General features: G+C 41.7%; 1 protein-coding gene across 2 annotated transcripts; it reads right to left on the bottom strand.

The window, feature by feature from the left end:
* On the bottom strand, positions 1-26,095 carry emsy (EMSY transcriptional repressor, BRCA2 interacting). Of its 2 annotated transcripts, none has more exons than XM_010901712.5 (20): positions 25,911-26,095; positions 22,553-22,661; positions 22,309-22,408; positions 18,026-18,100; positions 15,935-16,110; positions 15,595-15,750; positions 15,122-15,381; positions 14,527-14,770; positions 14,047-14,271; positions 13,244-13,393; positions 12,211-12,384; positions 9,753-9,889; positions 8,729-8,893; positions 8,262-8,466; positions 6,728-6,901; positions 5,475-5,621; positions 5,055-5,194; positions 4,293-4,853; positions 1,319-1,711; positions 1-1,176 (listed from the first exon to the last, which is right to left on the bottom strand). In XM_010901712.5, the coding sequence occupies exons 1-20, from the start codon at positions 25,911-25,913 to the stop codon at positions 976-978; spliced, it is 3,795 nt and encodes a 1,264-aa protein (XP_010900014.4). In that variant the 5' UTR covers positions 25,914-26,095; the 3' UTR covers positions 1-975. The 2 variants fall into 2 exon arrangements, with proteins under 2 accessions (XP_010900014.4, XP_010900013.4); XM_010901711.5 differs by having other exon boundaries at positions 8,729-8,902; positions 25,911-26,094.
* Positions 26,096-27,625: the final 1,530 nt, after the last annotated feature.

Raw genomic sequence — 27,625 nt, 5'->3', positions numbered from 1 at the left:
AAAAGTTTTATATAAAAGTTTATACAGTTACAATTTTAAACATTACACAAGACAAAAAACACCACTGAAGGAACACGGGGGAAAGTTTACATTGTCCTTACCAACTGTTTCAACTTCAAAGTGCTAATTCCTCAAGGCTTATTACTACAAGAATTGTTTTGAGTAAGGACAACCATTATTGTCTGTGACAATCTTGTATCACTGCACATGCCCACTATAAACAAAGATGTATCCTAACCTGTCTCAACAAAATGCTGTAAGACAGATTTAATCAAGCCAGAAAGTCAATGTACTCTTTTGTACAATTTTATCTATTCAACTATACCAAAAAAGGAGACTGTAAATGTGATGTTCAACAATCGATTTAGCTAAATACTGCTATGCTAGCACGACAAAGCCGCATAAATACATAATTACAACTTATTTTGTTCTGTTTAGTACATTTGGCTCCTAGTTCAGTTTCCAATATTACCTTGGTATAAAAGTGTTAAAGAATATAGAAATGGCCTGAACAGGCCCAGCAACATTTTAAGCTCCAGAACACAGCATTCCTTTACTAAAATGACAATTCAGTTAATACAAAATGTTGATTTTAAAGTTAACGAAACATTGTCCTTTTTTCCCGGATGAAATTTCTTGTCAACTTCAGCCTGGACACAAGACAATCACAAATCTTGGCTAGGGTTCATTTTGGTCTTTTTTTAATTCCCTTGGACTATTTTCCTATTTGTCTTTCTACTCCACATATTCCTTTTTTCCAGGCCTTAACAGTCTTCCATATTGATGTATCTGCTATCATCCAGGTATACTGATGAAGTTCAATAAAATAAAATAAAACTTCACAGGCATTTGTCAGTCATGTGTCCGCCTGCTGTGAAGGCATTTGGGTAACCAGGAGTCACGATGATGATTATAATCACAATATCTCTGTCTGTGACACCACAGACAAGACGTCAATGGGGGAAATAGTGGTGGTCAGTGTGACTGGTCGGCACAGCCCTCCTCCATGGGGCTGACGGAGGTGGCTTCGTCGTTGCTGCTGTCCACCTCCTGCTCCATGACGCTCTCCTCATCCAGTCGCTGGCTGGTGTAATTGGTGATTTCCAGGAAACCGCTGGGCTCCACCACCACATTGGACTGGCTTGAGTCTGGCATAATGGAGTACTGAGGGATCACCTGGGGTGGGGAGTGATGTGTGTTGTTTAGCTTTGTTTTGTTGACAGATGTTTGCAGCTGAGATAAATGGGTTGTTCTATAAAAAGCATTGTTTAAGGATTTCATGGCTCAACGCATTACTGTTTTAACAATATAAATATACCTCAATGACATCAAGGTCCTCTTTGATGAACTGGCCGTGCTGGGGCTTGGAGTGGGACGAGTGGTGCAGCGAAACCCCAGAGCTGCTGATGACCGGGCCTGGGACCCCTGAGCCTCCCGCTGCCCCTACCCCCTTCCCATAGGGGCTGCAATCACTGGATGAGTCCACTACCATGGGCTCCGAGCTGGGGTCGATCTCTGCCTCCATCATAGAGATCTTGAGGATGTCTGAGACAGATGGCTTCTCACTGCTGGAAGGGCCTGAGCTGCTGGGCTCTGCAGGGACAAGCTTAGCAGTGGCCTCGCCGCTGCTGGACACAGGCGGGGACTGGTGGCTGCTGCTACTGCCAAAGGTTATCTTGGTGACACTGGAACCCTGGGTGATTATTGGTGGCTGCGTCAGGAGAGGAAAGAAAGATGCACTTACTAGAATGGACACCACCATTCAAGTGAACCTTCTGTAACAGGTAGCAAGGTACCTCAACTTGTTCTAGTTTTACAATAACGAGTGACCAATATTAGGGGGATTTGCTAGCAACAACATTTGGGTCAACCAATCAAGTTGAACAGGCCATCATAGGTGGAGGAGCATAGATACAAGGACAGAAGTATTCTATTAAAGTAAAACCAGAAAAGGAACCAGGCAATTAGAAGTGATGAAGATTGTTGCTCCCACTGGATTCAAACCCGGGTCTCCCACATGAGAGGCTGTCTTCAACCACTACGCCACAGAACTACACGTTTGCTACGTGTATGGCATCTCGACATTAGATCAATTTGAATATTTCGACAGAAACCATTAAGCATTGTGTTAAACTGACTAACATCTCTTACCTCCACCACAAATAGAATCTATGAACTGTATGGCTTTTGCCACTGGCAGTTTTAAGAGCTTATTAGCCAGTAATAGGTTTACTAGTATCTACTAACTTACAACTTGGAATAGTCATTAGAATTTAGCAATTGCTAGTGAGATTGAAGATGAACGTCACACTGCCAAAGCTATTTCATGGCACAACAACGTTAGTTTTTCATTCGTGAATGACATTGATGCAATAACTATCAATATAGGTGACGATAACTGACATTTTCGTCAAGCGAAAAGACATCAAGTGAAAAGCCTATTACCCCAGAAATCATGCATGGATGCTTACTTTGAAATAGTTGCAATATAACCGTAAACAGTTTTATTTAGGCTTACTATAACGTAGCTACCGAGGGTTGTAGCCAGTAAGGTTTTTGTCTATCCGGAAACAAATCCTAATAAAGAATTTGTTTTGACTGTAACAAGATTTGAATGCGAGACCTCTTGTTTGGCAGTCCGCGTCTCTAAACACTACGCTATACGCTTTCTTGGCTGGTTCCACTTACGCGGTCCAGCAGAAAAGAACAGCCAATGCATTTTCAGAATTGGTATTTCAAAGTATCAACAGTATATATATACTGTGTGTATGCATGCACACACGCGCATGCAAACGTGCACACGAGCGCGCACGCGCACACACACACTATGGCCACTGACAGGTGAAGTGAATAACACTGATAATCTTGTTATCATGCCACCTGTCAGTGGGTGGGATATATAAGATAGCAAGTGAACATTCTGTCCTCAAAGTTGATGTGTTAAAAGCAGGTAAAATGGGCAAGCTTAAATTGCCGCACATGGGGAGCGAAGGATGGCCCGCGTGGTCCGATCCAACAGATGAGCTACTGTAGCTGAAATTGCTGAAAAGCTTAATGCTGGTACTGATAGGTGTCAGAACACACAGTTCATGGCAGTTTGTTGCGTATGGAGCTGTGTAGCCGCAGACCGGTCAGAGTGACCATGCTGACCCCTGTAACTGCCGACAGCGCCTACAATGGGCTAGTGAGCATCAGAACTGGACCACGGAGCAATGGAAGAAGGTGGCCTGGTCTGATGAATCACATTTCCTTTTACATCGTGGGTGGCCGGGTGCCTGTGTGTCACCATTGAAAAATGATTTGCACATCTTTGCATTCTGTTCTTATTTACATTTTACACAGCGTCCCAACTTTTTGGAAAACAGGGGTGTACTAGGTTGTTGCTAGCTAATCTGCTTAACACTGGTCTCTCAACTGGAAGTTGTGAAACGAGAGTGAGTTGAGGTACTTCGCAATATAACTGTCTGACTGATGGCCATTCTAAATGTATACATGAGTAGTAAAATCTAATTGCTATGGTTCAAAGGAGATCTCCCCCTTCCAGTCATTAAATAGTTGTTTGTAATTAGTGCTCTACAAACGGACTTACTCCTTTAGAAAAACAATGGCAATTACTCTTTAAGTAATCGTCCAGGGACGACTTCAAAGTTTTCACAAGCTGTCTATGCTGCTGATTTAATAACACTGACTTGCCAGGAAGGTAACTGAGCCTTTAGGCACCATGCCCAGAGTTTCCTCTAATCACTGGTCTTAAAAGCTCCATGTAGAGGGCAAATAAAGTTCAATGTCATACTCTATAGCATTACAGTACAATGAAGTTGACAGTTGAGGGTTCACTATGTCAACCCAGAAGTATCGGTGTTTCTGAAAACGCAGGTGTATCGACTATTAAATTTCAAATAGCAATTTCCAAGTTATTATTGTTCCGTAGAGTTATGGGAAAAGTGATTGTTCAAACCTGAGCTACATGCGCCTCTCACCTATGCTTTTCTGCATTGCGGGGGAGTGTGTGTGGCAAGAAAAGCTTCGAGCTGCATTTTCATTGCTCGGTTACATGTCCATGTAATTAGTTAACATGAATTACTTCCCTCCCACTCCACTCTCCCGTAAGCTTGAAAAGACAGGTGAAATCTTTCAAACTGAAACTTCGGCGGGCCTGCATTTTGAAAACACAGACGTTTAACAGCTTACGTGACATCTGCAATCATGTCTGTCCCCGGGGAAACAAATGTCAGAGTGAATCCAACTGGCCCTGGGAACTGCCAGTGCACCCGAGGGGGGCGGTCGCTCACCTGGCTCGTGGGAGGGGTCTTGTCGACGCCCACCGGGTGGTGGGCCTGCAGGGGTGGCGGCTGGGACAGCTGTGTGTGGATGGGCCTGTGGTGGGAGGTGGGCGCCTGCTGCAGCTTGGGTAGCTGGGGGGTGAGGAAGGGGGGCTTGGTAGGCAGGCCCAGGCCAGCCTGCGGGGGGGACGCCGATGCAGAGGACGGCTTCTCCTTCGGGCTCTGCCCCGGTGTCGGGGGCTTGGCCTGGGGCTGCTCCCGGAGTTGGGGCGGCTTCTTCGGCAGGGTGGCGGAGGAGGCGGGCTGGCTGGACTGGAGTTTGCTGTGTAGATGGGGCGGCTGGGTGGAGTGCGGCGTGTGTCTGCTCTGCTCCAACTGGGCCTCGGACTGTGACAGGGTTTGGGGTTGCGGGGGTACGTGGAGCTGGGGGGCGGGCGGCTGCACTGCCGCGGGCTGGATGGAACGGTAGAACAGGCCCGTCTGAGGGTCTAGCGTGTCCCCTTCCAGTTCGCCATCCTCCATCACAGTCTCCTCTGCCTGCCTGCTGTGGAGCAGCTGGCCCTCTGAAGACTAGAATAACGTTGTAATGTCACGGAGACAAGTCAAATACCAACACACGCGAGTAATACACACAACACAGACATATGGAGGTACTGCGATATAAACACGGAACCATCTGAAAACACAGGGAAAGACGACTACAAAGACTGCCGTGGTGAAGGTTGCATTCATGGGACGTGGGGGTGATGTATATTAGGCAGGGGCTCTCACCAGTTGGACGATGTGTGTGACGGTTACAGCAGAGGAGGTGGGAACAGACTTAGCCAGCATGGGCGTGTGACTGAGGCCCTGTGAGGACGCCCCCAGATCCCCTGCGCCTCCAGAGGAAAGGCCGGCCCTGTTAACTTTACCTGCAAAAAGGCACAAGTCATACATCAAATACGCCACAGGCTCGCTCACAATTGCGTATAGTTCGCCCATTTAAGGTGGGGGCTAGAATTGTGCAGAATCCCATGAAAACTAGATAACTACATTATTTTGGTAAATTTTTACTTCAATACATATAATGTCAGTATGAAAGGAAAACGAACAACACATTGACAACTTAAGCGTTAAGTGCACTACGTATTGGGCCGGACCTCAGTGAAAACTAGTGCACTAAATAAAGACTAGTGAGTAGAGGTCTCGTACCAGCAGGGGCGTGTTCAGTGGGTGGTTCAGTGTCTACCGTGGACACCCCCGGGGGGCTGGGGGCCTTCTTGTCCTGCGCCATCTGAAGGGGCACAGCCATCTGGCTCAGGTCTATGGTGTGCTGCCGCGGCTTGGCTTCGCCTTTCACTGTTTGGGACACAGACTACGTCACCAGGAATCATGCCATAATCCACTGTAAGACCTCATATATTCAAGCACTTTATGCAGTAAAGCAGCGGTAGATAGGACAGTGTTTTGCGGCGAGAGAACAAGTAGGATGAATTCAAACCCATGCTCCACCACAGTAATTCCGGTGAGTTCATTTACCATGGCATCCTGCATGATCAGTCATATTTTCCAAATCAATGCCAACATTTTACTATTTCTGGCAGGGTATGCAAACATATGAGCACAACTGTACAGGTTTTGGAGCACCAAATGCTGCCATCCAGTCTACGTCTTTTTCAAGGAAGGCCTTGCTTATTTCAGCAAAGCAATGCCAAACCACATTCTGCACATATTACAACAACATGGCTCTATAGTAAAATAGTCTGGTGCTAAACTGGCCTGCCTGCAGTCCAGACCTGTTACCCACTGAAAACATTTGGTGAATTATAAGATGAAAAATATGACAGGAGACCCAGAACTGTTGAGCAGCTGAAATCTAATATCAAGCAAGAATGGGAAAACATTTCACTTTTAAAACTACAGCAATCTTTCCAAAAAGATTAAAAAATCTCAGTTTCAACATTTGATTTGTTGTCTTTCTACTATTTTCAATTAAATATAGGGATAAATGATCTGCACATTATTGCATTCTGGTTTCATTTGCAGTGTACACAGCTTCACAACCTTTTTAGAAACAGGGGGGGTAAAAAAAGGGGAATGTCTGGAAAATCCCTGGAGTGCCTGTAGGGATGACGTCCAGCCATTATCATAGGCACTAGGGCTCACTTGATAACAGGTGACAGAGAATATTGAAAGCACAGCACTTTCACTTTGAGCAAGTACTGCTACGTTTGTCACTTTCAGAGTGGGATAAATGTTCTAATGTCTAAACTATCAAATTTGAATGTACTAATTCTACATATCTCCGTTTTAGAGTCTGTTAAAATCAATATAATGTAATCTACTAGAGAAAGAATTGGCAAAGTGAATTTCATTTCAGTTCAGTTTCTGTAGTGAAACGGACCTAAAACCCTGGTAAGTGGCATGACAGTTGCTATGGAGACAGCAGTCCCCCTGACAATCACCTGAGGTCTGCTGCAGCTCCAGCAGTGCCTTGATGGTTGAGGTGGCCGACTGGGACACATCCCCTTTAGAGACGTCCTGGTAGATTATGGTTGGTCCAGACTCCACCGACACCTCATGCTGCTCTGTCCACTCCTGTCCCCTGGAGGAGATGACGTGCACTACAGGCTGGGAGTCTGACCAGAGGAGACATGAAAATGGGTTGATTCCCTTTTGATTCCAGACAATTTGATAATTAAATTGGAAGTGACATTTAACTAGAAGGTAATTTAAACAATTGTGTAATGCAAGTCAGGTATTTTAAGACTGAAAACTTGAAGTGAAGAATCAAAACATAGTTGAAAACTTGTGAGATTGGATGAATGTTTACACAATGGATAATGGTGTCAACGGATGTAAGAGGAACACAGAGAGGCCATACCAAAATATTTCATTACACCCTGGGCTTAAACTGGGATCTAAAATGTTAAGATGCTGGCGTTCTCTGTAGCTGTTCTCACATGTTCAACCTGGAACAACTAACCACCACATTCAGGACCAGGTGAGTACATCATTTTATGTCACAACAGAAGAACAAGTCAACCATGAAATGGATGTTACCACCACCCATTGGCATTTGTTAAACAGATACATTTTGCCACTAATATGAGACAAATACAGTGGTATTCAAATCTGTCCCTTAAAGCCAGTTCCCCTGTACATTTCCACTGCAATCGCCTAATCAGAGACTTGGCCTTCTGTTCTCTCTCATCATTAATTTAACCCACATGTGGTCCCAGGTCAAAATAAGTCCCTGATTAGGGGGTTGCAAAGAAAAAAATGGAGTGTGACAGGCTTCGAGGGGCAGATCTAAATACCACTACTCTAAAACCTCAAACTTTTTAATTGTATAATTTGTAAACTTTTCCTCAATCTAAACTACAGTGTACTAATATAAAGTACCAGTCAAGTTTGGAGACAACTTTAACATGGTTTTACACTACAACGTACAGTAATTCCAAAAATGTATCAACCTACAGTGTTGCCTTGTAGTTTTCCCCCCATGTTATCTTTAGGTATACGAGACACTATAACAAACCTCAGTGGACCCATTGGTTCACTATCTCCACAACTCTTTGAGGTCCCTGTGCAGTTCCCCATACTGAGACAGCTCTGTTAAAAAAACTGTCCCTAACCCAGTCCTAATCCAGTCCTAACCTTACTCATAATTTCAGGTTGGTACAAGACATGGTATCAGTAGTTCAGAGGAAGATAAGTCTTTTTAAGACTAACTTAAATACACTTAAGACTTATTTGATGTCATCCTGACCGTCAACCTATTTAAAAAAAAGTTCACAACAAAGATAACAAGGGAAGTGATAAAAAGTTAAACAAAAATATTTGAGCCAATTATAACATAGACGAACATAGGTTCAGTAAACACTAAATGGAAGGTAAGAAGCTACAGACACGCTGTTTTCCATGTCCACTGTTTTCCTCCACTGCACTTGGGTGACAAAAGGAATATATCTACCGGCGTTCACTGACACAACATACCGAGACTGCTGCCGATGGAGCCTTCGCCTGGCGGGGAGGGGCCCTCAGTGATGCCGCCTGATTCGTCCCTGAGTGTCCCCTCCTGTGTGGAAGCTGGGCCCACGTCAGCCACCCTGGACACCTGCTGCAGGGTCTCACTCACCAGCTGCCTGGTCTGCTCACTCACCACCGCCGTCTGGAAGATTGGCTTGGGCTTGATCAGCACCTGGAAAGGTGGAAATGGTAAGAGAAAAGGTTTGGATATTCCATACACGTAAAGAGGTCTCAGTCAATGGCACCAGTCCAACAATGTTATAGGTTTAATTAGATCTCTACAAAGTTAAGCATATTTGATACACTGTCACATGTCCTGGTGCCCAGCTAAATCATTTAATATATAAAATGATCTCTGCACACTTGTTCACAATTCCTGCAACTGAGGAAATGCCTCCGTACACTGAGTGAGACAGCACCGGACTGGTACCAACCTGGGTCTTGCCCTGCTGGCCGTACACTATCTTGGTGGGGATGATCTTGGTGGTGGTTGGCTGCACCCCGGAGCCCATGCCTTTGGGCTGGGTCACAATCATCTTGGTGATGGGCCTTGTGGATGTAATGATGGCTGGCTTGGACCCTGGCACAGCCTGCAAGGTCTTCTCACCCTATGGCACAGGCATTCAAATTAGGATGTGTAATGAGATAAATCACATTTTTATATGAACCACTAATTTTGATTAAAATATTTAATTCTAACTATCAGAATAATTTGGTGTCCTTTTGTATAAATACAAATCAACAAGACAAGACAGACTAAGAAACAAATCACAGACACCAAAAAACAGAACTAATTAAAACATTCTTTCTACCGTGGGTGATGGATGACTGAGCAAAATGTACTGGGCAGACGGGTTCAAATATTCACAGTTCTGTAAGGCGTTTCATTATCTCAAAGACAATGTAAAACAGGGCTCTGATCAGAAACGACAATGTTGCAGTAGTCAACAAAATCTATAAATGAAAGCAATTTAACCTTTTAGTGGAAATATTAGCCGACTCCGGTATAGATATTATAAACCCCAGTGTAAAAGGAATAGTAGTTGACGGGGGTTGTGTCAGGGCCAGGACCTTACAGAGCACCACTTTGACCAGAGGCCTATGGGCATACTATAATGGGAACTGGATTCCATTTTTCACACCATCAGTAATTTTTGTACCCCCCCCCCCCCCCCCATTTTGTACTATTCTATTCTTCCGACCGAAAACCTTGCTGATTGACTTGTAACTTAGAAAAAGCTTCACTTACTATAACTGTGATGTTTCTTACCTAGCTATCCTAGGTGAATGCACAAACTAAGTAATTCTGGATAGGGGCATTTGCTAAATGAACGAATTCAGTCGCTATTATGAAGCTGAAAGCAACAGACTGACTGGACAGAAAAGCTAACCTAGAACTATCAATAAACCTCTATCACAAAATAGAATCTTTAATCATAACAATTATGTTGATCTGACCCCTGCGTTCAACAGCGTGGTGACCACATTCTTGCCAGGCAGGCCCTGGATGGTCGTGGCTTTGCCAGTGGTCTTCTGTACTACAATAACATTGGGCTTGGATGTCATTGGAATGGTGGTGATCTTTGTTGTTGTACCTGCAATTGAGAGGAAAAAGATAAAGATTTACCAAATTGCAACTTTCTAAATAACAATAATTGAACAATTCTGCAAATAGATGCAAAACCCATTGTAATTTGCCAAATATATAATTAATTAGACCATTACAAAGGCACCAGCAACATAGAATATTTATATTACTGATTAAGTAAGAAGCAGGTGGGGAGGTGAACATTTGAAGACGGTTGTTATTGGCAGAAGAGACTCTGAGTTTTTGGTCTAACCAATTTCTTGCTGGATGATGTACAAAGCCAAACATGATAAGAGCCACCACCGTATTTTACAGTAGGTATTCTTTTTTCCTAAAAGTATTTTGATAACCTCCAACAAATTGAAACATTGAAAACTCTTTTGACAGAAGACATGAAAACAAAGCTATTTTCCCATTCACAACCAGTGGTGGCTTAGCAGGCATGAACTGAAATATACCCCACGCAGTTGTTCATCTTGAGGACCAAATTCATCACCTGCTGTTAAGGAACTGAAGCAAACATGAATTTTTCTTTAAATCTATTTAGAAAGGGGAACAACAGTCATATGACAACTATTAAAATGGCCAAACTCCTCCAAAAGACATCCTAAAAATGTGTCAAAAGGTCTAAAGATTATCTGACACGTATCACCAATTATTGCGATGCAGACAAAACGTTGGTTGAGGGATGCAGCAGGTGCATTTGGGAAGGGGGATGCACAGCTCTGTTGTACTAGGTTATGATCGTTTTCATTCTCATTACTGTCATGTTAACAAATCATTTGAGGGACTTTCAGACTAAAGGAGATCTTATGATGGATGATCATGTGACAATTCACCTTTAAACAAAATCTTTAAAGGAAGAATAGTCACATTATGTTTTTGTCATCTACGATTCCTTTTAACTCCTTTGCTTACAATATAAAAGTACAGAACTTCAGATTAAAAGTATTTGTTTATTAGTCCTGTTTGCACACCTTTATCAAACTCTCACCCCACAGTATGAGTAAGCCATAAGGCACATGGGGGTTTGGTATATGTCCGATACAGCATGACTAAGAGTTGTCCTTCACAGAGTGATGTCATACCCGTGGGAATACAGCGTCTTATAAAACAGGTGGTTTGAATCCTCAATGGTGATGGGCTAATAGTAGTGGGTATGATATCACATCACTTTTTACTGCTTTAATTGTCTTGTAACTGGCTTCGAAGCAGCATAAGGCATCTCGCGATGTGTCCTGCCTAACAGCTCTTAGCCATGGTATACTGGCCATACACAACAGCCCTTCCTGCTTTATTCCTTACATACATCACAGCGATCAGCTGGTCAGCATTCAGAATTCCAACCACCTGGTCTGTAAGTTATTTACGTTACTGTCCACTTCAATGTTTCCAAAACTCCAGAGGTTTAATGTTAAATGTATTAAATTGCCTCCCCCTGCAATCCTTGTACTACAGAGGTACAATTGTGCTCATGAGTTTGCATACCCTGACAGAAATTGTGAACTTTTGGCATTGATTTGGAAAATATGACTGAACAAATATGACAAAAATATGCCAAAAACAAATATATAGTGTATAGTGATCATATGAAGCCATTTATTATCACATAGTTGTTTGGCTCCTTTTTATATCATAATGATAACAGAAATGACCCAAATGGCCCTGATCAAAAGTTAACATACCCTTGAATGTTTGGCCTTCTTACAGACACACAAAGGTGAAAAGGGCAATTAAAAGGTGATTTTCCCACATCTGGTTCTAATCTGCAATTAGTGTCTGTGTATAAATAGTAAATGAGTTTGTTAGCTCTCACGTGGATGCACTGAGCAGGCTAGATACTGAGCCATGGGGAGCAGAAAAGAACTGTCAAAAGACCTGCATTACAAGGTAATGGAACTGGAAAATGGAAAAGGATATAAAAAGATATCCAATGCCATGCAAATGTTGCAAACAGTCAGTACTGTATAATCACTTATTAAGAGGTAGAGCATTCGGCCAAAACTGACAGAAGAATTGTTCGTGGTACACTAATTTGTGACAAAACCAAAATAGAGCTTTATGGTCACAACCATAAGCGCTATGTTTGGAGAGGGGTCAACAAGGCCTATAGTGAACAGCATACCATCCCCACTGTGAAGTATGGTGTATTAAGAACTAAGGGTATGCAGACATTTGAACAGGGGTCAGTTAATTTTTTTTCTTAGTTTTTTTGTTTTATGATTGTGCTATTCTGTTATTACATACAGTTGAATGTGAATTCCATAAGAAATAAAATGTGTTTGCCAGGGCATGCAATCATTTGAGCACAACTGTATACAAACTTACCAGACACAATGTTGCTGCTGATGATCTTGCCACCCAGTGTGGCCAGAGACTTGGGGACCACGGTGATGATGCTTCCACTGGTGGTCTTCACATACGTGGCTCCACTGGCTGACGTCGCCATCCTGGCTCCAATAGTGGGGCTGACGGTGGGCCTTGAGTAGGTGGCCTGGGTACCTGCAGGAAACCAAGGTTCTTCAGCTTATTTTAGGTCATTCTTGCCTGATTTTTCAGCCTCACATTGACTTCCTGGGGCTTTAACAACGACTCATTAGCCCTCACATTGACAGACAGCAGATTCCAAAGACAACCAAAGTTTAGAATCAAGACTTGACTTGGTCAGTTCTTTTATGCCTATAAAAAAATATGTTATGGAATGCACCTAACCAACCATAAACACCTACGCCTTAGCAGGCTATGGCACTTGTGAGTCCTAAATATGCCAATTTTCTATCTGTATATGGGATGAAAAATTCTGTAAATGTAAAGGCAGAGGCACGCTGCAGCGATTGTAAACCTAGCGACCACTTGGCGCGCATTTCCTCCAATCCCTAACCACCCCTGATTATCATTTAAAACTTTTAGCGTTTTGTCTTGTTGGATCACTAGTCCCTAGACATCAGCTTATAGCCAATCAGAAAACAGCAGAAATAGATAGTAAAAGTCCACATGAGCAACAAGAGAGTATTTCTTACGCGGCTACACTGAGGTCCCTGCTGAGAAGTAGACAGTGTGAACGTGACATCGGGATGATGTGCTACTTGGCTCGTGTCTGAGCCTATATGTGATTGAACCTTAAAAGGTTACAGTAGTTCAACAGAGGCTTACTCAGCAGAATCACCTTTCTTCATATTCATTTTTATAGACAGAATGAAGGAAAAACAGCCAGGAGTGTTCCTAAACAATTCTAATGGAATAAAAATCAGATCAAACTATTGTCCAAACCAGTGCTGCCACCTGCTGTCCTTGTGTATTATTTACATAGGCGCAACAGCTGTGTTGATTTTGGGAGTCCAATGTGAGAAGGCAGGCAGACCTGTGGGCTGGGACACCAGCTTTGTTGTCATGATGGCCCCGTTGCTACTGACAACCATGATGGGGGAGGAGCTGCTGCTGGGCATGCCTGCTGAAGAGGGTTTAGGCAGGATCTTGCTGGGCTGCATCTGTTGGGTGATGATTTTAACACCTACAGGACAAATTGTTTGTTAAATACATGATTATGTTTTGGTGAAATATACAGACGGTTTAAGACGTTGTGCCACCACAAGCTGCCACAACAGCTTCAATGCGCCTTGGCATATACTTTCTGGAACTCTACTGGAGGGAAGAAACATTCTTCCAAAATATATTCCTTCATTTAGCATTTTGATGATGGTGGTGGAGAGCACCGTCTTACAAAACGTCAGCCAACGATCTCCCTTGGGGGCCCTTTCAAAGGCCCTTTCTCTTGCACATTCATCTTCATTCAAAGTGAGGTCAACTGGGACTGCTGAGCATTTTTATACATGCTACAGAGCAAGAATATTAGTTGCTTAAATGTATCATGCTGTACACCTGTATGGAAGCATCTACTCATGTTCCTCCAATCATTTATTCAGGTTTTTCCTTTCATTTGTCAGCCGTCTGTAGATGTGGCCAAAACAGGCACACATGGCACTTGTTCTAAAGCATGAACGATTTTAAGAAACAGAAACTGCAGTTAGCCCCTGCTTAAAGCCATCAGCCCCCAGTCAAATTTTGGTCATTAAAACATCTGCGTGTTTACAGGACGTTAGTGACCATGGCCAAGACAAGGCTGAGTGACGTATGCGCGGACCATGAGTAGTGCAACATGCTCACCTGACTCCTGCTTAATTTGGATAGTGGGCTTGGAGCCGGGGGGTGTCGTGGAGGTTTGGGCCTGGCCTATGGCCACGGAACCCATGGGCGAGCCCTGCTGCAGCTGCTTGAGGGACTGCTGGTGCTGCTTGGGGAACTGGGCCAGAATCTGGGTGGGGGAGCCTACCATGGTCTTAGGAGAGGGGAGCCTGGTGGAGGCCACTTTCACGCCTGCCGACGAGCCACCTGGCACAGGGAGAAGGCAAGTAATAATGTCAGTGCCCACAGAAATACGCACACTTCCAGACACACTTTATTCCATATTACACAAAACATTATACATGCATTTGTTCTGGTAACTACAGCAAGACAAACAAGAAACTCGTATTTTCTAGTTGTGCAAAGGCTAGTAATAAATACAGAGAAACAAGCTCTTTGAAAAGCAATACACCGGACAGCTGTTGTAAACAGCAGGATCCACCTGACAACTGTCGTACCTACCCTGTGCTATGGTCGACATGACCACAGATGGGCTGGAGGTGACCATGGTGGTCACGGCGACTGTGTTCGGGGTCGAGGAGGGACTGGAGCTGGCCGGGATGAACACGGTCTGCTTCTGGCTGGCCGAGGTCAGCATGGAAGTGGACACCAGCTTGGACATGGCAGCCGCATAATTGTGGGAGTGGGACTTGGACAGGATGTTGGGCACGAAGTTAGAGCTTGGAGAAGTCGTCACAATGATCACCTGGCAAAACATGCGTCATACAATAAGTTAAACACCAGCTCACAATAACATTCATTTTGGATTTTAGTTATCTTGCCCAATGTTCTATTTATTACTTGAACTAGCATTGTCATTTGTACTGTTTTAATATTTATCCAGACACAGACACCCCCCCAGCACACTCACACCCCAAACCTTCGCTCGCCCGCCCTACTCTTGTAGACGCCTTTAAAAACAATTAAAACATGTCTGAAAACTTCATTGTTTCTTCCCATGTCATCCACATTTGTGTATAGCCAAGCGTTCAACTAATTAAATAGCTAGCTAGACTAACGTTAGCTGAGCAAGGATGTTGTCAGCAATCCTGCTTACCTTCTGGGTGGTGGTGTTGGTGGTCTGAGTACTAGGCTTTGTGAAGGTGATCTTGACTGGGGACATGTGTGGAGGCAGGGAGTTGGCGATGCTCTGCATAATGTTGCTCATTTTGGGGCTACCGCTCACTGGTACAGTGATGGTCTTGGACATGGGTGGGGCCACCTTGGCCACCTCCTTCAGCACCACAGGGGAGGAGCTTGAGGAGTTGGTCCTCCTTCGCTTGCGTGGCTTCTCATCTTCATCCGAGCAGCTCACACCTGGGAGAGACATGACAGCGAGGAACAGACAGGCATAAACTTAAAATGTGACAACAACAACAAAACACAGTGACGCTCAGATTTATTGCCCTTTTTTGCAGGTTTAAGTTGTGTCACGTTGGAGACCTCCTACCCAATGCAGCACTCTCAAATAAACACTGATTTCAAATTAAGAACTAAACAAACGTGAAATCTCTGGGTCCTGAAACTCACTCTTCACGTAGACCGTGCTCCCACTGGGCAGCACCACCACGTTGGAAGCGGGACTGGCCGGACGGGGGGACTTAACCGCGGCTGCTGCACTGCCACTGGACGCTGTGGCACTGGTGGGGGTGGATGTGGTGCTTGTGTAGGAGTAGCAAACAACCACTGAAAGCAAACAACAACCATACTTGAAATAAAGACTGTTAGGGGTCCTAAGTGATCGATCACTTCGAGTACACATTACAACTAACCAACGAGACAGGATCAGAAAAGGTATTTTAAGATCCCTCATGTTCTCACAGATCACTGAGGAGAGGTAACTCCCAATTTAAGCTGCCCCTGGTCTTACCTTCTTTATTTCCTGTTTCAGCGGGCAGCAGAAGCGTGGCATTCTGATTGGCTGTGGCGCTGGCCACTGCATTGGCGGTCACCGTGAATGCAGTCTGAGGGACCAGTCTAGGCATTAGCGGGACTAGCCGCCGCCCCTCAATGGACCACTCGGAGGAGCTATTGGGACCAGACATGCTGTGACAAGAACAGAGACAGTTGTTGGTAATGATGGCCAAACAAGGCTTCATTAGTTTTATTTTAGGAGCAGGATATTATGCTGGCAGCACTCAGATTTTCTTTATCACAATAAAAGCCATCATTGAAATTTATACGGCAATATAGTTAGGGAAAAAATTATTTGATCCCCTGCTGATTTTGTACGTTTGCCCACAAAGAAATGATCGGTCTATAATTTTAATAGTAGGTTTATTTGAACAGTGAGAGAGAATAACTAAAAAATCCAGAAAAACGCATGTCAAAAATTTTATAAATTGATTTGCATTTTAATGAGTGAAATAAGTATTTGACCCCTCTGCAAAACATGACTTAGTACTTGGTGGCAAAACCCTTTTTGGAAATCGCAGAGATCAGACGTTTCTTGTCGCTGGCCACCAGGTTGCACAAATCTCAGGAGGGATTTTGTCCCACTCCACTTTGCAGGTTTCTCCAAGTCATTAAGGATTCGAGGCTGACATTTGGCAATTCGAACCTTTAGCTCCCTCCACAGATTTTCTATGAGATTAAGGTCTTGAGACTGGCTAGGCCACTCCAGGACCTTAATGTGCTTCTTTTTGAGCCACTCCTTTGTTGCCTTGCCTGTGTTTTGGGTCATTGTCATGCTGGAATACCCATCCACGACCTATTTTAAATGCCCTGGCTGAGGGTAGGAGGTTCTCACCCAAGATTTGAAGGTACATGGCCCTGTCCCTTTGATGTGGTGACGTTGTCCTGTCCCCTTAGCAGAAAAAACACCCAAAGCACAATGTTTACACCTCCATGTTTGACGGTGGGGATGGTGTTCTTGGGGTCATATGCAGCATTCCTCCTCCTCCAAACACAGCGAGTTGAGTTGATGCCAAAGAGCTCAATTTGGGTCTCATCTGACCACAACACGTTCACCCAGTTCTCCTCTGAATCATTCAGATGTTCATTGGCAAACTTCAGATGGGCCTGAACATGTCTTTTCTTTAGCAGGGGGACCTTGCAGGCGCTGCAGGATTTCAGTCCTTCACAGCGTAATGTGTTTCCAATTGTTTTCTTGGTGACTATGGTCCCAGCTGCCTTGAGATCAGTGACAAGATCCGCCCGTGTAGTTCTGGGCTGATTCCTCACCGTTTTCATGATCATTGCAACTCCACAAGGAGAGATATTGCATGGTGCTCCAGACCGAGGGAGATTGACAGTCCTTTTGTGTTTCTTCCATTTGCGAATAATCACACCAACATTTCAGCCTTGTGTAGGTAAACAATCTTTGGTCTTGGCCATGGTGGAGAGTTTGGAATCTCATTTATTGATTGCTTCTGTGGACAGGTGTCTTTTATACAGGTAACAAACAGAGATTAGGAGCACTCCCTTTAAGAGTGTGCTCCTATCTCAGCTCGTTACCTGTATAAAAGACACCTGGGAGCCAGAAATCTCTGAGAGGGGATCAAATACTTATTTCACTCATTAAAATGCAAATCAATTTATAACATTTTTGACATGCGTTTTTCTGGATTTCTTTGTTATTCTGTCTCTCACTGTTCAAATAGAATTATAGACTAAATTTTTTTGTCAGTGGGCAAACGTACAAAATCAACAGGGAATCAAATATTTTTTCCCTCACTGTAGTCTGTAAAAAAGAACAGACACGAACAATATTGGAACGGACATTAAACATAAAACGTACAGACTAGATTGCTAACTACATTGCCTTATATATTTCCATGATGGCTTTTATTTTGAAAAAGAAAATCGGAATTAGCGCTGCTAGCATAATATCCTGCTGCTAGAAGAATGGCCATATGAGGCTGCATTACCATCACTAGTGGTCGGGGTAAATTTAGTGACTGATGCACATGATGCACATGTCAATTTAGCACTGATTGTCCCAAGGGGTAACTTGACTTACTGATAGGCAATGGTAATAAGGCGCTCATCATTCACTGCCCTTCGGACCTCTGCACGATGACGCTCAGTTGAAATGCTGTGGGAGAAAACAATACAATATTAAGAAACATTAATTTTATACAGGAGACAGCAAATGATTTCAAAGTCAAATTGACATTGCAGCTCTGAGTACTGCATTTCCTGAATGGCAGCACAATACAGATGCATCAAATGTTCCCAATTACCCCAGGAATTGCCAGCTTTAAAATTACATTGATTTAACTAGATCAGTATACGTCAATGGAAGCAAACCATAACCTAGTGATTCAGACTCAAGTCACAGGACTAGATGTCTCAGATACAACGGAGCATTCCATTACGGCTTTAGATTTAGGCCAAAATGTGTATTCCAAGGATTTTCTACCCCACTATTACATTAGTGCAATGTTTAATCTTTTTTTTGTGAGTACTTGTATTCTTCTTTTGATTTTGTTGTTTGGGAGTAAAAATGTATCTAAGAAAACCGTATGCACACATTCTGTCTTTTAAAAGTAGCTATCCTATAAAACCATTGTTGTAAGAAATCAGAAAATGTGTTTGTCTCAGTGTTTGGGATATTTTACAGCTATCCATGGCCTAGGATATCACTTACATTGTCAAGTCATTTATCAGTTGCTAAATAAATGGATGAGTAGATTTCAAGTATAGGCCAATAGAATGTCAGAAGTCATTCTAAAGTGTAAAATATGAAAACTTGGAATAAAATTGATCATGAGATATTAACAAAACAACCTTCTTAGCGGTCAATGCCTTTCGAGAGTAGCCTACTCATATAGTAAGTCCAAAAGGCTAAACATTGAGAGAAAATAAACAGGTCTGAATTGTACCGTCCATGTTTAACCAGGCATGGTTTGTCTTGAAAACCCAACCACTCAGACTATTATTCAAGCCATTACTGTCGAGATTAACTTGGCTAACGCCTGGCTAATAGCCTCTTCTAATTTATAGTTGTGCTCAAAAGTTTGCATACCCTTGGAGAATTGGTAATGTATGTACCATTTGTAAAGAAAACATGAGTGAGCAGGCAAAACATGTCTTATTTCTTATGGGATTCACATTCAACTGTAGGTCATAACAGAATGGCACAATCATAAAACAAAACATGGTAACAAAGAAAAAAAATGAATTGATCCCTGTTTAAAAGTCTGCATACCCTCAGTTCTTAATATTGTGTATTGCCCCCTTTAGCATCAATGACAGCATGCAGTCTTTTGTAATATTTGTCTATGAGGCCCCAAATTCTTGCAGGTAATATAGCTGACCATTCATCTTGGCAAAATGCCTCCAGGTCATGCAAAGTCTTTGGTCATCTTGCATGAACTGCACGTTTGAGATCTACCCAGTGTGGCTTGATGATATTAAGGTCAGGAGACTGTGATGCCACTCCAGAACCTTCACCTTTTTCTGCAGGAACCACTGGATGGTCAATTGGGCCTTGTGCTTAGGGCCACTGTCGTGCTGGAAAGTCCAAAAGCGTCCCATGCGCAGCTTTCGTGCAGAAGGCGGCAAACTGCCTGCCAGTATTTTCTAATAACATGCTGCATTCATCTTGCCATCAATTTTCACAAGATTCCCTGTGCATTTAGAGTTCAAACACCCCCAAAACATCAGTGAGCCAACACCATGCTTCACAGTGGGGATGGTATTCTGTTCACTATAGACCGTTTTAACCCCTCTCCAAACATTTTTGTGGCATTGGCGCAATAAAGGTTTTTTTCTGGCAACTCGACCATGCAGCTCATTTTTGTTCAAGTATCGTCATATTGTGCTCCTTGAAACAACCACAACGTCTTTTTCCAGAACAGCCTGTGTTTCTCCTGAGGTTACCTGTGGGTTTTTCTTTGTATCCCCAATAATTCTTCTGCCAGTTTTGGCTGAAATCTTCCTTGGTCTACCTGACCTTGGCTTTGTATCAAGAGATCCCCGAATTTTCCACTTCCTAATAAGTGACTGAACAGTATTGACTGGCATCTGCAAGGCTTTGGATATCTTTTTATATCCTTTTCCGTCTTTATAAAGTTCCATTACCTTCTTATGCAGGTCTTCTGACCATTCTTTTCTGCAACCCCTTGGCTCAGTGCATCCACGTGAGAGCTAACAAACTCATTGACTATTTATACACAGACACTAATAGCAACTTAAAAAGCCACAGGTGTGGGAAATTCTCCTTTAATTGCCATTTTCACCTGTGTGTCTGTAACAAGGCCAAACATTCAAGGGTATGTAAACTTTTGATCAGGGCCATTTGGGTGATTTCTGTTATCATTATGATTTAAAAAGGAGCCAAACAACTATGTGATAATAAATGGCTTCATATGATCACCATCCTTAATTTTTATTTTTTGCATGATCAGTCAATTATTTCCAAATCAATGCCAACATTTCAGAATTTCTGTCAGGGTATGCAAACTTATAAGCACAATTGTATTTGCGCACATTTTACCATTAAAGGCAGGCTTAAAAGTTACATGTCTCATCTTTAAAACAAACATGCTATGGTTTCTGCACAGAGGTGATTATTTGTATTTCTTTTAAGATTCAACAGACATTCACACATCCGTTCAGACTCCCCCAGACATTTATGAACCAGGGGAAAAGTGCAAACCGGGGAACTGACAAAATGTTGGCAGACGTTTTTATATTATCAACAGATAGTTGTGCAGATCATTGCACATAGACACATGCTAGATAGTCTACTACATTTGATATGATAAAAAAGGTATATTTAATATGAATAAATCCTTTAAAATGCATTGTTCAACCAATGTGTTGGTGGAAAAAAAACGAATAATCAATTAAAACGTGTTTTATTCCATAGACATCTTCAGAGTATTTTTCAATTAGTGATAGAAACTGTTTTGGTGAATAAAAAGTATTTCTTGAATTATAAAAAAGAAAAAATAACATCTTATTAAATATATCTTCAATATCCTTTTCAAGATGCACATTATTCAGAAAACAGCTATCCTACTTGTTCAATGTTTGCTTCTGTGAAAAAAGTCTATTGATTAATTAAAATTAAAAATCAATAAAACAATTAAAATGTTTTTAGGTACATCTGAGATATCTTTTTCAATAATGTACATAGAAACTTTAAACCTGATGCATAATATTCAAAAAATAGCTGGCCAAAAAAATCAGTAGGTGGTATAGATACTGAATAAAATATTGGAATATTTAAGGAATAAAATGCCTAGAAGAATTAAGAGTGTTTAAGGCTGACAACTGTCAGAGCATGTAATCTTCAGAATCACAGCGAATTTAAACTATTTACTCTTTGGCAAATTTCTTCCTATCCAAAGACTAACAATGGAATTAGTTAAAGCAGTTTGAGAGTTAAATACCTTAACTTAACCTTAAATATCCAGGCATTCTATAAAATACAATTACAGAAAGGGAATGTGGATTCATTAATGAATTTATAGATTTTCCCTTCATTATCAAACTTATTTGGGACAGTCTTTAAAGTTCTATGGTAGATTAAAAAAAAAACTGAATACAGCAAGACAACCTGCTTCAGTCTGATATATAAACAGAAGCTTGAGAGGAAATTCACCTGTCAGCATGACAATGATGCCAAGCAACATTGCGATGGCTCAAGAACCACACATTTGAATGTTGTAGAGTGGCCCAGCCAAAGTCCTGATCTCATTTCCATTGCGAATATGTGGCACTGTTTGAAAATTGTGGCCCATTAGCATCGTCTAAGCAATCTGAACAATCTAAAGTAAACCTGCCAAGAAGAATGGGACAAAAATACTTTGTCTCGGTGTGCGGAGTAATCATACTTACAAAAAGATTTAAAGCTGTTATTTCAGCAAAGGGTGTCTCTAACAAATGTTATTGTGTAGGGGTTGAATACTTTCCACTTGTAATGTTTTTTTTTTTTAAATATTTCCAAACATAAAACCAGTGTTGCCTCACAAAGAAATGTTGACAGTTACTGTTAACAAAATGAAATATCAAACACTGGTTTTGATAGCCATTCCAAACAGCCATTCCAATGCACCATTTGTAATTCAGTAATTACTGAGTATTGGTAAGGGGTCTGAATACCTTTGCAAGGCACAGTAAGTTCAAAAGCAACTTCTGTGTTGGAATGTGCAGACCAATGATTGGTTACATCACCCTACTAGTGCGAAGCAATTTAGATTAGTTGAGAGTAAGTCGAGTAGTGTTTTATAATGAGATTGGGGGTGTTTTGTTTGGGAGTTTGGGAAAAATATAGTAACTTTGCAGTTTTACCTGAGGACTTTGGTAAGTTCTCCGAGAAGATCTTTCTTATCCTTGGTGAGGTCTCCTTGGGCTCGTAAAGCACTGATAACACCTGCATACGCCTCCAGCTCTGTTTAAACAATACGGTTTTCATCCAAAACTATTTCAATTTCATTTTTAAACGGTATTTAAATGTGGATTCTTTAAAAGCAGTTAGTAACTTCAAGCATGTGAAAAAAGCCAGAAAGGCCAGAAAAGTCCCAGGGTGCTTTACCAAGTTTTCGAAGTATTCTCTTACACTCATCCCTGCCTAGGTCAAGGAGGGTGGGCCACACAACAGGCATGGTGCCAGCCAGCTGCGGTTTCTCCTGCTGAATCATCAACTGCATTGAGAGTGAGCAGAAGAGAGGACATGGCAAATGTTATTTAAAGACATGGGGTAGGAAATAGATGATGTTGACAGAAAAGATGGACTGACATAATTTTAAGAATTTGTATACAAAGCAAAGAAAATAACTATTATATACCTTGATAATCATGTTAACAGATTCCCTATTTATTTTTTGCTGAATAACAAAGAAAAAACATTCATACTTTTCCAATAATTACAAAGATATGTTTGATGTCTTCAGTGTTCCTGAAGAGATTGAACTGCACATAGGAAAGGCGCACACAAATATTTTGCATTCCTGGTTTAGGCAAATTGGGCGCTGTTTAACACAGAACATGCATTAATGGTCACCTACGAGCTCAGATGCCCCTCGGTGAGAGACATTGTCAATATTATTTTATGGTATTATTATATGAAGGACATCACAGTCAGTTTAGCTGTGTAAATCCTCTGGCCATCCAACAGGCATTACCCTGTACACTCTGCATGCATTTCAGTCTGTCTGGCACCACATTTTCTATAGAAACACTGATTTTAACTACCACATGCATTGAACCAAATACTGAATGAGCCATTGGCATTGGGCATGATGTATGGTAGTGCGACCGGTGACAGACTCAATCGGCCTACCCTATATTGCCCCCATTCATAGGTCAACATATACATAGTAAAGTAAAATGTTTACTGTACTACAAGCAACATATAGTGGATATAAAAAGTCTACATACCCATGACAAAATGCCCGGTTCTTGAGATGTAAAAGAATGACACTAAGATAAATCATGTCAGAACTTTTTCCTCCTTTAATGTGACCAATAAAGTGAAATATTCAATTGAAAAACAAACTGAAAAACGGAAAAAATAAATACTCACAATAACCTGGTTGCATAAGTGTGCACACCCTTAAACTAATACTTTGTTGAAGCACCTTTTGACTTTATTACAGCACTCAGTCTTTTTGGGTAAAAGTCTATTAGCATGGTACATCTTGACGTGGCAATATTTGCCCACTCTTCTTCGCAAAAGCGCTCCAAATCTGTCAGATTGCGAGGACATCTCCTGTGCACAGCCCTCTTCAGATCATCCCACAGAAGTTCAACTGGATTCAGGTCTGGGCTCTGGCTGGGCCATTCCAAAACATTAATCTTCTTCTGGTGAAGCCATGCTTTTGTGAATTTGGATGTGTGCTTTGGGTCATTGTCGTGCTGAAAGGTGAACTTCATCTTCCTAAAGGACACCTGAAAGTTCTGAGCCATAATTGCCTGGTATTTGGAACTGTTCATAATTCCCTCCACCCTGACTAAGGCCCTGGTTCCAGCTGAAGAAAAACAGCCCCAAAGCAAGATGCTGCCGCCACCATGCTTCACTGTGGGTATGGTGTTCTTTGGGTGATGTGCAGTGTTGTTTTTGCGCCAAATATACCTTTTGGAACTATGGCCAAAAAGTTCAACCTTGTTTTCATCAGACCATAACACATTTTCTCACGTGCTTTTAGGGGAATTGATGTTTGTTTTTGCAAACATCAGCCAGGCTTGGATGTTTTTCTTTGTAAGAAAAGGCTTCAGTCCTGCCACCCTACCCCATAGCCCATTCATAGGAATACAGGAGATTGTTGTCACATATAGCACACAGCCAGTACTTGCCAGAAATTCCTGCAGTTCCTTTAATGTTGCTGTAGGCCTCTTGGAAGCCTCCCTGACCAGTTTTCTTCTCGTCTTTTCATATATTTTGGAGGGACGTCCAGGTCTTGGTAATGTCTCTGTTGTGCCATATTTTCTCCACTTGATGATGACGACTATCTTAACTGTGTTCTACGGTATATCTAATGCTATGGAAATTATGACTGACTGATATCTTTCAACAATGAGATCCCTCTGATGCTTTGGAAGCTCTCTGCTGACCATGACTTTTGCTCTGAGATGCAACTAAGAAAATGTCAGGAAAATCCTACTAGAAAAGCTGAACTTTATTTGTGATTAATCAGAGTCACTTATAATTATGGCAGGTATGTAATGACTTCTATTTAACATGAGTTTGAATGTGATTGGTTAATTCTGAACACACATCCCCAGTTATAAGAGGGTGTTCACACTTATGCTATCAGGTTATTGTAAGTTTTTTTTTTGTTTTTTTTTTCCTATGAAGATTTCAGTTTGATTTTCAATTGAATTGTTCACATTATAGGTCACATTAAGAGTGGAAAAAGTTCTGACATTATTTATCAGATTTATTTCATTATTTTACATCACAAGAACCTGGCATTTTAACAGGGGTGTATATACTTTTTATATCCACTGTACATACATAAATAATGAAAACATTTCCACTAAATGTTTAAGCTAATGTTTCAAATACATTTTTTAACAAAGTGCCAGAGATATTCCCCATGTAAACTTTCTCAAAGGAATGTGCTGATTCCTTTGAGAAAGTTTAAATGGGGAATATCTCTGGTACTTTGTTAATTTTTTTTATTGTTTAAGCCATCCTGGACTAGCAAACCCTATTTCAGTCTTGTTCGATAAGGGAAGAGGAGACAAGTCGTGTTATTGTTCATATGCAGTCTGGTAAATGTTATAAGTGCCCCTTTAAGCTGAATGGCACAAAGCTACAGTATGACAGGATTCAAAATGTGCAATGTTCTCAGCACTTTTTATCTTTCTCACCAGTTATAGAAACAGACATGTACAATGATTTTTGATTCAAAGTCATGTTTTCATTAAGTTTTTTTAATTAAATAGATTCAACCACCTTTCTACCTTCCACATATAACGAAAGCGTATACAAAGGTCTAGGACTGGGATTGGGAACTCAAAGTGGCATAAGCCAGTAACAGATCTAGATATTGATGCAAAAACCAGTCAGGTCGAATATTTTTCTTGGTTTTAAAAATCTTCTTTAAATGGACTTTTCTATGAATATTTGCACTTCGTACATGTGATAAGAGACAATTTGGAACCAAGTGCCATAACATTTAACCAGGAATAAGGATACAGAGGTGCTCAAAAGTTGACCCATTTTTTGCACAACTCGTTACCCCGCCCACCACATAAGCTTGTTTTCTCAACGGCACCAGCATCCTAGATACATTACACCTCCTAAATAATATATATTTTTCCATAACTGTTGAGCATTTCAAGTTTTGTAGGCATACCGAGAAAGCTAGGTACCCCCCAAAAAAGGGAAATAAATAGCTAGCTACCGTTAGCAATTTGGCTAAATGGGAGCTTTTCCTCTAACTTACCATGCAGTGATGAGGCAGGTACAACGTCGTATTATTGACAGTCTTGGTAGAAAAGCCAATAGATTATAACATATTAATCCAAAGGCACACAAATAATGACAAAAATCTGTTGTTGTTTTTTTTTTTTACTGAGGCTCCACCTCAGTTGCCTAGACCTTCAATTCCGCCATGATTTGCTTAAGCGACACGAAAAGTACTTCTTCCGTGATGTTTGTAAATTGTGCATTACCGCCACCTACTGTACTGGAGGGTAATATAGAGAAAGATCCCTTCGAGTATTTATAAATCTAATCCTAAATCCTAAAACAATCCCTACCCCTTTAGCTCCGTCAAGTGTCCCGAAACTGAGTGAAACTGATCGGGGTTAACGGGCTAATGGACCCTACAATGGTGGAGTATTCATATGTTGTAGCTTGCAATAGCGAATGAAAAAGCATGTATGAAATATGCATTATTTGACGTTTGTAAAATATCAAATACTACCAAAATAAAAAATGTAACTGTTACTGCAATGTTAATCTTGTAAAATTGACAGGAAGGAATTGTTCATTAAAACTACATGATTGTATTGTAAAAGTTGGAACATTAAGTAATTCCCATAAAAAATAAGCAGTGTTGAGAGAACCAAATTTAATGTTATATGAACCAACTTGCGTAATAAAGCATTATTCATTCTTGTTTGCAGACCAGTCATTCAATAATGATCCTGTCAAACAAGGCCAAATTGTGTCTGTAAAATTGTATGCTTTTTCTCACTAAACGCCTTACTCCGTTCCTCCCGTGGCACTCCATTTGAATGTTGACGAACGCCTCCGCCACTGGCGTAGCTATAGGGAGTGCAGGGGGTGTGGCTGCACCAGGACCTGCGGTGAGTTGGGGGCCCGTGCGGGGCTGTAAGGACAGCTACGCCAGTGGCCTCCGCTGTTTGCACAAGTGTACCCAAGCTGAGGCAGTAAAACTGATCAAGTGTATAGGGACTATTTACACCCTCCAATGGCCCTTCCAGATAGTGTGCACCATGCTGCCTCCATGACCACAGTGGAATCGCATAAGCATGCCTAATTAATTGTCACCAGCATGTTTAATGCTTAATTACAAGCGGCCCAAGAACTGCATCATTCGTATCACGTGTATCCCTGAGTTGATGCATTCATTAAACCTCTACTTCAGCAACAGGTGACAGTGTTGTGGTTGGGATCATATTGGGATTGGATTTAATGGAACAACAGTCGCTATTGGTTTCATCATATTTTGTCCAATTGGTCAATTCTATCTCCGTCGCACAATGGAAAATTGTAAATAAAAACAAATCTGGGCTGGATGTGTTATAAGTTGTTACACACTGATGAGACAAAACATTATGATCACTCACAGGTGAAGTGAATAACACTGATTATCGCCTGATTGGGTGATTAGATGACAAGCGAACAATTAGTTATCGTGGTCAACGTAATGGATGCAGGAGAAATGGGCAGGAGCAGAGACCTGAACAACTTTGACAAGGGCCAAATGCTTATGGCCAGACTGGGTCAGAGCATCTCTGAAACAACAAGGTTTGTGGGGTGCACCCAGTCAACATTTGTTTTTTACAAATAAAATAAAAAGCAACATTACAAATCATTGTAGCTGAGCATTACATCATAAGCCACACCAAAGGCCAATAGTTAGTTGGTTAGTGATCCCCAAGCCTTGCAATAAATAAAACCGACTGAGAT

Source organism: Esox lucius, chromosome 7 (genome assembly GCF_011004845.1).
Source record: "Esox lucius isolate fEsoLuc1 chromosome 7, fEsoLuc1.pri, whole genome shotgun sequence".
NCBI classification, from domain to species: domain Eukaryota; kingdom Metazoa; phylum Chordata; class Actinopteri; order Esociformes; family Esocidae; genus Esox; species Esox lucius.
The sequence above is the reverse complement of the archived record's forward strand: the minus strand, read 5'-3'. Positions and strand labels throughout refer to the sequence as shown.